The sequence below is a fragment of the Xenopus laevis genome, chromosome 7L, assembly GCF_017654675.1.
Source record: "Xenopus laevis strain J_2021 chromosome 7L, Xenopus_laevis_v10.1, whole genome shotgun sequence".
Taxonomy (NCBI): Eukaryota; Metazoa; Chordata; class Amphibia; order Anura; family Pipidae; genus Xenopus; species Xenopus laevis.
The window spans coordinates 111,476,170-111,485,638 of NC_054383.1; the positions used below are offsets into that span (position 1 = coordinate 111,476,170).

General features: G+C 43.8%; 1 protein-coding gene across 2 annotated transcripts; it reads right to left on the reverse strand.

Annotated features, from left to right (window-relative positions):
• Positions 1–242: 242 nt before the first annotated feature.
• Positions 243–6,129, reverse strand: ube2s.L (ubiquitin conjugating enzyme E2 S L homeolog). 2 transcript variants are annotated; one of them, XM_018224427.2, is made up of 5 exons: positions 5,999–6,129; positions 5,683–5,783; positions 3,975–4,122; positions 1,550–1,740; positions 243–770 (listed from the first exon to the last, which is right to left on the reverse strand). In XM_018224427.2, exons 2-5 carry the CDS (start codon positions 5,683–5,685, stop codon positions 477–479), a joined length of 636 nt encoding a protein of 211 aa, XP_018079916.1. In that variant the 5' UTR covers positions 5,686–5,783; positions 5,999–6,129; the 3' UTR covers positions 243–476.
• Between the last annotated feature and the right edge of the window lie 3,340 nt (positions 6,130–9,469).

The following is a 9,469-nucleotide window of genomic DNA, read 5'->3' on the forward strand; positions in this document are numbered from 1 at the left end:
CCCGAATCCACGGCTCAACCCAAATCCGTGAATCGAAAAATGGCGTCCGTGATCAGCATGAACCAGACAGCCTTGTGGGTATCAGGCCAGACCGCACATCACTACAGACTAGTGAAGCCAAAAGGTTGTGATCTTTTTAACCATTTCTTCAGTTATGAAAAGGCAGCATTAAGGTGAACTACTTCTTAAAATGCCTCACTACAGACTAAACCCATTTTCAGTAGTAAACAAAATCAAGAAGGTTAAGAAAAAGTATTTTAATAGTTTTATAATTTAAATAACTTAAGACTGGGAAAAACTAACAAAAGCAGGCCTTTAAAAAAAACAAAGTGAGGAAAGAATATGGATTTTATTGGTCTCCCCAGTTTCCTCTTACACCCCCTCCCACCCAGTTTAAAAAGTTCATATGCAAGATCCATTCATGATGTGATCTCAAAGCTTTCCCACCTGCCCTCTGGTAATGTTTATGACTGGTGCTAAAGCCTCCGGAGAGCTCTCTTTTTGTCCGTCTTCTTTTTCGCTGCAAGTTTCTTGTCCCTATCGCCTGCATGTTTCTTTGCCATGGGTCCATCCCCACTGACAACTGTGGCTGAGGCAGAGGAGCATGGGTCTGTAGGATCCTTGCCCCTTAAGGTGGAACCCTGCGCGTGGATTTCAGTCATAAGCTTTGCGCGGGAAGCATACTCTTCATAGTTCTCCAGTAAGAGGCGCCCTGCCTCTTCATTCAGTGCTGACTCTGGGTTCGGGTGAATCAACAAACACTTTATTGTCTTAAGAAAAGAAATACATATTCATGTTAGTGGATTAACATTCTATAGGTAAAACTTGAATTCTAAAGAATATGCAGCCATGTAGCTGATGTCTGCTGCAAAAGTTAAGGGTTGTTAAACCTTCAACAAAAAAGTACCATTCAATTTCATATTCTGTGTAGACAGACATCGGGTATGGAACAAGCACAATAGAACTTCCTTGCTTTTCTGAAACAAAATGTTAAACACTGAACCAAAAATTGAAAAGCAGCACTAGATAAGGTGCCTGGAAGACAAAACCATTCCCTTCTTATGTAGAATATAATAGACCCAAATAAATAAGCTTTTGGCAAGACCAAAATAAATAAGCTTTTGGCAAGACTGTGCACCTTGCAGCTTATTTTATGGAAAAGATCATTGAAGTTATTCACTAGAATATTTTGTAGGGATGCACGGAATCCAGGATTTGGCCTTTTTCAGCCGAATCTTTCCAATTGGCCGAACCAAATCCTAATTTGCATATGCAAATTAGGGACAGGGGAAATCGTGTGCCTTTTGTCACATAAAAATTTCCCTTCCAACCACTAATTTGCATATGCAAATTAGGATTAGGCTGAATTAGGATTCGGGGGTCCGGCCGAATCCAAAATAGTGGATTCGGTGCAACCCCAATATTCTGTAGAAACGTTGTTACTTTGAGCATGACATGCCCTTAAAGTGCTATATAAAAGCTACATCCACTGAGAGGCCCAGTTACAATGTTCATTTAAAAAAAAAATCTAATTAAAGATCACACTCACCAGCAAAACATGCCTTATGCCTAGCTCAGCTTTCCAGTCTTTCTTTAGCACATTTACACAGATCTCCCCATTGTTACTAACATTCGGATGAAATATCTTTGTTAGAAAGTATCCTTTTGGTGGTGCTGCTGGGAAGTCTTTACCCAAAATCAGCTTCATACGAAAGATACCTGCTGCATATGGGGTGCCTTCTGTAAAAGATTTAGCATTTGAATAGTGGAAATTAATACACACATTACAGAACAGCTGCACATCTACTAAAAAAAAAAAGCTATTAAAACACGTCACTTAAAGGACATTTGTTCAATAATTAAGGTCTGCGCTGAACATACTTTGCCAGTTTTAATAACTATCCCTTTTTTTTTCTTGCAGTTAACAGGCAAAATGGAAGTAAGGTCACATACTTCCTGTTTCGTACAAGTACAATCAAATACACAGACCATTGAGGAGCTCTGAAAAATGGGGTATACTGCACTGCTTTTTAGGCCTATGGAACATGATTTTGATTGATTAAAGCAGAATGTGTACCTGGAGGAGACCAGACCAGCGTTTTTAGAGTTCGGCCCAGAGGAAAGAAAGGAACTCTGATTTTAAGTATTCACTCTATAACTGAAACACTATAATGAATGTTTAATGGAAGTTGCTTAGTGTTAATATGTTTTCACTATACAATAGTTGTTTTTTTCCCCCAAGGATCTAAATAGCAGATCTACCAAGATATATAAAATGTGCAAAGAGAAGCTACTCATGTTTAGAAGCCACAACTCTTCGGTTTTGAAATTCAAGTAAACATAAGAAGGTTGGTGTCCCTGTTAATAGAAATCTGGCTGCTACACCAGGACAGAGCACCTTGTGCGGAAGCACTTATGTTGTGGCACACACATAAGGGAGTGCTCCAGCTTACTCACTTTCTGCAAATATGTATTAATGGGGGGGACACACTGGTCAATCTAGGTCACATGCATAATAAATGACCTGGGTTTTGTGCATGTGACCCCCACAGAGAGCTCCTGTGTGCTCAATAGAGGGATAAACATGGGAAAATGCCATTTGTTTCCATGCCATCCAGAGTGTAGTGTGTGTTAGTTTGAGAGCAATATGTTGCTTCCCACCACCGTTGATGTTGTTCACAATAACCAAGGGGCTAGTTTTCACATTCCAAACTTGAAGGGTAGGACTAGTGCACTTATTCACATCCAAGTCGTTGCTGCGCACTCCAAGGTCAAAAGGATCGCTCAGATAAATTGTTGATTAAAAATTCATCCTTTATTAGTTTACATCAGTTTAAAAGAAGAAATGCTAACTTATGGTCTGACGCGTTTTGTAACTATGTACTTCATCAGAGAGGTCTCTGATGAAGTACATAGTTACGAAACGCGTCAGACCATGAGTGGAGAGGGTAAGCTGATCCTTATGTATATTTATGTATGAATACAAACAACTGTTGGAAAGAACGTGGGAAGGATTGTGTAACAAACGCAGGGCTCGGGGCAGGTGCACCCAAGCCAATTACCGCCAACAGTGAGCGGATTTTAACCGCTGTAAATCTTAATGCTATAGAGGGTCAAGCGGACAGAAATAATTTATATCAATTTAGAATCTCAGAATTGGTGTTGGGATATATAATTTTGACTGCCAATTAGGACTAGTGCACTGCCAAGCAGAGCTTGCTGCAGGTCGGCAAGCAAAATGGCTTTAAAGGGGAAGTTAATCAGTGGAGGGTGAGAAACGCTGGGCAACCAGAAGTAATTTTAATATCCTAACACTGCAGGCCGGTGCTCCCGTTAGCAGAAAACTGCACCGTCCCCAGCTACTACTGAACAAGCATCATGGAGCAATCTAATTTGTGCTTCTTCATTCCAGGGCGTAGGCATAGAAGAGTGAAAACCTGAATAGTAGCCGAAAATACTTCAGCCCACTGGATACACTGGCCGAGGGCAACAGCAGCAAGAAGCAGAAGATTATCCATCATTTGGTGCTCATACAATAGTAGCCCAGGCCGGTGCAGTTTACTGCCAACAGAAGCACTGGCCAAGGTAAGTGATTATAATCACTGGGGGGGGGGGGGCACATAACATTTGGCACCCTCCAGTGATTTTAAGGGCAGTGGCACACAGCAAGATTTGTTGGCCGCAACTATTTGCTAAATTGTCCAAAGTTGCCTCTGGAGGAAACTTTAGTAAGCAGTTCGACACAGCACCAGCGATTTCTGTTACTGGAAATAGAGAGGCATTTTCAGGAGATTGTCGCCCACAGCCGCTTCTATAAAAAGTCACGAACAACAAATCTTGCCCTGTGCCACTGCCCTAAACTTTCCTTCCCCTTTGAAGAAACAGCCACGTCCACCTTCATCGAATAAACTTTAGGACTATTTTTAGACATGTGTGAAACGTCGCTTTCTGCTAAAACCTCAACTATAACTCACCTGGTCCTTCAATATGAACTTGCACATCGGTTATATCTTCTTCATTTGGGATTATCTTTATTCCTTCCGGAGGATCAGACGTCAGAGTGGAAACTTCTTTATATACCCGGCGAATGATATGCGGGGGCAAGTTCTCAACGTTTGAATTCTGTAGGAGGGAAAAAAAAAAAGGTTAAATATTTATCACACAACTAGTAGTTACTAAGCAATTACAGATGAAGCATCAAAGCAGCGCCATGGTCTGGAACCAGTCACATATAATGCCCAAAACCATGCATTCAGCACATCAAATAGAATCATTGGAAGCCTAGATGGCCCTAGACCATAAGTAGTATACAACTCTTTATAGACAAGTTAATATTAATGCAAAATCTTAAAAGGAGACATTTTGTGTAAAAAATAAGAATGTACCAGTGCGTTACTCATTTGGATGTAGAATAATTGTGCTTAAAAAAAAGACACGCTGAACTACAATGTGGATGATGTCACAAAAGGGGCGGGGCGAGCAGGCGCAACATCTATAAAAGAACCTGGAAGTCGGTACTGCAACGTGGCAGGCGGCGAGAGCAGAAGAGCTCAAACTGCAACCGCGAAGTGGAGTGTGAAGTTGGCCTGAACCCACGGATAACGGGCCAGCCCGCACATCACTAGCAGGGGAGCTGGCAGCACTCAACCCACTGCACTATACAGGCCCGGATTTACAAATGGGGTGCCTCTAGGCCGTTTCCTTATCGCCACCCTTATGCATCCCCCTCCCACGTCATCCTACCATCCCCTCCCCCGTCCGGGCTCTCCCCATCTCTTTTCCCCTCACACATCGTCCTCCCATCCCCCTTTCTGCGTCACCTTCCCCCACCCCATGTTGTTCGACCTGCGCCTGCACATATATACGCATATTCAAGATGTGCGCATACGCATATATATGCAGGTGCAAGGAGACATGGAGGTGACGCGGAAGGGGAACAACTTTGCTTGAATGCGGCTGGGCGGCATGCTGCCCCTGAATTTCTGCCACCCTATGCCCGGGACTTTGTGGCCTTGCCACAAATCCAGGCCTGACACTATAGGACAGTAACCAATCAGCAGCTAGCAGGACCTGATGGGGAACTGAGGCCAGTCTGTGCTTGTGTGAGTGCAGGGCTGTGATTGGCTGCCCCCCTCCTACTGTGCTTCTGGCAGGGACCATTAGGACAAACCCACCCATCACTTGAAACAGGGACCAGAAAACATCTATAGGGAGCTCCAATAAAGGGGCTATTTTGAAAGAAAACAAATGTTAGCACCATGCAAAAGCAACACCATATATTACTTATAATTGCCTACAAAATTAAGTTTTCTTCATTTATCCCATATGTCTCCTTTAATAGATATGATGGTACATTCAAAGGAATGTTCTACTTTGTTTGTAAATGCCAATACAGATACAGCCACTTATCAGTGTTACAAAGATATTGATGAGGAACATCTGGCCAATAGAAACATGCCTAATAACAGTATGGCAGCTCCCTGACAGCTCAGATCCTCCGACAACAGCAAACACGTTAGGAACGAGGGCAAATGTTTGGGAAAGGGTCTGTGGTGGGACAAGGAAGCCATTTGCCTCACAGGGGTCAGAGACACAGTTTATAATGTTGACATTCTGGGGGGGGGGGGTCGCCCTGACGCAGTTACACTGAGCCCCAGAGAGCAGACGAGGTCAGACACTTACCATGCCTCTGTGAGACAGTCGGGGGTCGGAGAACTACAGAGCGCGGTCACGGGGTTTCTTTCTCGCCGGATGGGACGAACACTCCGGGCCTAACCGTAATTCTACCCAATTAAAAAAATAAAAAGGATATGACGTTGGTGGATTACACGGCCTGGGCCTAGTCCTATATAAAAGCCTCAGTGCAAACGGTTCCTTCAATTTTTTTAGTAACTTTTTTTATTTATTTTTTTTCCTCTTTTAGTGCCCACCCCACTTCCCAGACCCAAGCCACCTCTCCTTCCTTTCACTCCCCCGGCACTAAGCCTCTCTTGCTTACCGACGCCCCTTCATATAACCTTCGGCCGCTTGTAGTCACGCCTCACTCCGACTCCGGCTCGTTTCACCAATGGCAAACCTGGCGCGTCACGTGGTTCCACCAATGAACGGCTGGGAAACGGAACCCACCGCCATTGAAAGGGACGGGAAATTGATCGACATCTACGTAAACCAATCACATAACGGAATCATGATATGACAGCCAAAGAGGGAGGTTATTAGGATGTAACCGATTGGACAGTTTGAATATAACTAAGTGACGTTATTTGATGTGGAGGGTATAGTTGTGCGTGTGTGTACGTTAGTCTTTGTGCCTGGGGCAGTGAGTGAGCGTGTTGGTTAGTGGTTCCGGTTGCTAAGGGGAAGGGCTACACGATTAGCGAAGAGGATGAGACTGGTTATTGATCCTGTTGTCGCCGAATTCCTCTTTTAATATTAATTAAAAATAAACAGCAGTGCTTTCAACTAAATGAGCGTTGTCTGTTAGAGGCGAGGTGTGCGCATGCGTGTGAATGGAAGCGTCGTGTTTAGGAGACAGAATGCAGAAATATTCAGAGCCAAGTTCTTCCAGTCTTAATGGAGATCTGTTGAAACACTGACCAGAAGAGAAATAAGGAAACAATAAATCAAAATAGCATTAAGGGCTGTTTATAACAAATATCACCTCAGCTAAACTCCCTGTTGTATAAGGCCTCACTAGTCCCAATGATGGTCTCTGCTCTTCTCCAAGCAAATAGAAGTGGATTAGCAGGGCCTCGGCCCTCAGTTGTTGGTCTAAAGAACATTAGGGTGTAAGCTGTAGGGTTGTCACCTTTTCTGGAAAAAAAACCGGCCTTCCTATATATTTATCTTTTTTCCCTATTAATAACATTGGGATCAGCCATCGTTTTTACCGGCCAGGCCTATAAAATACCGGCCAGGTGGCAACCCTAACTATAGGAAGCATGATACTGGTCCTTCAACGAAAGGCAGCAGAGTCCGTGTCACTCCCAAAAAATTCACTGTAAATTCCATGCTAGTGTCGGACTGGGGGTCCACTGGCCCTGCGGCCTCAGCGGTAGGGTTGCCACCTGGTCGGTAATTTACTGACCTGGCTGGTAAAAATGATGGCCGATCCTAATGTTATTAATAGGGAAATAAGATAAATATATAGGAAGGCAGGTGGCAACCCTACTCAGGGGCCACCCACACCCTCCTTTGCGCCCTCATCCCAGCCGCAAACTGTGCCCCCTCCCAACATGCGTGCGCTCATACCGTTTTTTACACATCACAAATGGGGTCAAAGGTAAGTGGCAGGGAGGGGGACTGGGCCAGCGGAGGGCCCAAAAGAGCCGGGACGCACCGGATATTTTCCTGGTGTCCTGTTGGTTTTTTCCCAGTGTCCCACCGGCCCTGTCCGACCCTGTTCCATGCTCCTTAAGGTCCCCATACACACAGATATAAACTGCCGACAGATGAAGTCAGCAACTTATTGGCCATTGTATGGGGCCCTCCAAAGGGCTTCCCCGATCGATATCTGGCCAAAAGTCGACCAGATTTCGATCGGGTCCACAATCTGACTTCCCTTATGCTCAACATTGTGATCCAATCTTTGGGTCCTAGGGCCTACAATCGGATCCGATATCGCCCACCTCAAGGTGGGAATATCGGGGATAGATCCATTTGGTTGAGATCTTTACCTGTATGGCCACCTTTACAGATTAGGCTCCAAGTAAATTCCTTTTTGGAATGAAATGCACCGACCTCAGGACCATTTTTTTCACCAGTGCTGCTCCACCACCATACTTCTGTTTCCCACACATCACTCAGCAGACTTGGACAAGTGCCTGCAGTAAAATTTCAGTTAGGTTTTCTGATTTTATCCTGCTGCACAGACACAAGCTTTAAACCTTTGCAAAGGACCCCTAGGAAATGGAAGATGATGTCGCTGCTGAAAAAAGCTTAATTATTTAACACAAATTAAAAGTATATACACATTCCACATCTGTCATTTAGAAAGGGGAAGGTCTTTCAAGTTATTTGCATCTGTTTACCAGGAAAATGTAAGTAAGTACAAATTAATTTGCTTTTTGGTTAAGTTTGTGGCCTTGAAAGATTACACAATAATGCTTTTTAATTTTACCCCTTGGAAGTTAAACAACTTTGTCAAAGAGGAAAAAAGAGATTTTATTCAGTGTTATCAGAGCTGGAAATGAAAACAGTAGCTGTTCTACTACAATATTGAGGAAACAGGATTTCATGCCCACTGACGTCACGGGTCCGCCCACTGATGTCACACACATGCCCACTGACGTCACGGACCCCCCCCCGCCCGGTCTCAGCCAGACATAAAGGTGGCAACCCTAGTTATGACACTAGGGTGGGGCTTGGCCAGTGTGTCAGATCGCCACCTGGCTGGTATTTTACTGGCCTGGGCGGTAAAAATTATGGCTGATCCCAATGTTATTGGGAAAAAAAGATAAATATATAGGAAGGCGGTATTGTTTTCCAGAAAAGGTGGCAACCCTACCCATGTGTGTGGCCATAGGAAGGCAAGTATTTTTTTCCAGAAAAGGTGGCAACCGTGTGTGTGGGGCCATCCGATGGGCATCCCGGATCGATATCTCGTCGAAAGACAGGCAGATGTCGATTGGGCAAGGTAAAAAATCCTGTCTGATCACGGCTGCATATGTTCGTTGATGCAGTCCCACGATCCGACCATCCGTATTGCCTCCATTCTGATCCGATTGTTGGGCCCTAGGGCCTACGATCGGATCAGCCCCATATCGCCCATCTCAATGTGGGCATATCGGGGCATCACCAAATGAGCGGATCTCCCTGTGTATGGCTACCTTTAGACGCAACTAGTGGGCTTTCCATCCAGTTTTCTCAATGTTGTAAACCGGACAGAAAATTTTGATGTCAATTTCAAAACCACACTGGTGGCAACCCTATCTCTTATCTATATTCTTATTCCTGATGAGTAAACCCAATCCTTTAATAACAGATATGGGATCTATTATACAGAAATCAGTTATCCAGAAAGCTCTGAAAAACAGAAATGCTAATTTAGAAAAACAGTTTCTTATTTTTGATTGATTTGCCCTTTTTTTGTTGTTTCTGTAATAAGACATTATTAACCTCAGTTGATAATTGGCCAGATTAGTGTTCGGTTTTCACAAGGCTGAAAACTGAACAGAAACTGGAGACCCGAACAGACCTTAAAAAAACTGAACTGTTCGGGTCAAAACCAAACAGGTGGCAAACCTATTTTATAATGTTCCTTTGAACTCCCACTAATTCCCACTCTTAGTAGTGAGAAAGCTCTATGCAATAAAACTAATGTCATAGACATTCTTACAAACTTCCCAGAATACCATCATTCAAGAAGATGGAAAGATTCAATGCACTCAGAACACTGACTTTACATTGTGGACTCTCAACCTTCATTTATTAATAGCAGAAAATGATAGCACAAGCTTTTGGAGGTGCA

What these genes read in the sequence shown, in the direction of transcription:
- ube2s.L (XM_018224427.2), bottom strand. An exon ending in AGTTCATATTGAAGGACCAG is followed by an intron (nt 1,741 to 3,974) that starts GTGAGTTATAGT and finishes AATCTTTTACAG; the next exon opens with AAGGCACCCCATATGCAGCA. An exon ending in GCATAAGGCATGTTTTGCTG is followed by an intron (nt 771 to 1,549) that starts GTGAGTGTGATC and finishes TCTTTTCTTAAG; the next exon opens with ACAATAAAGTGTTTGTTGAT.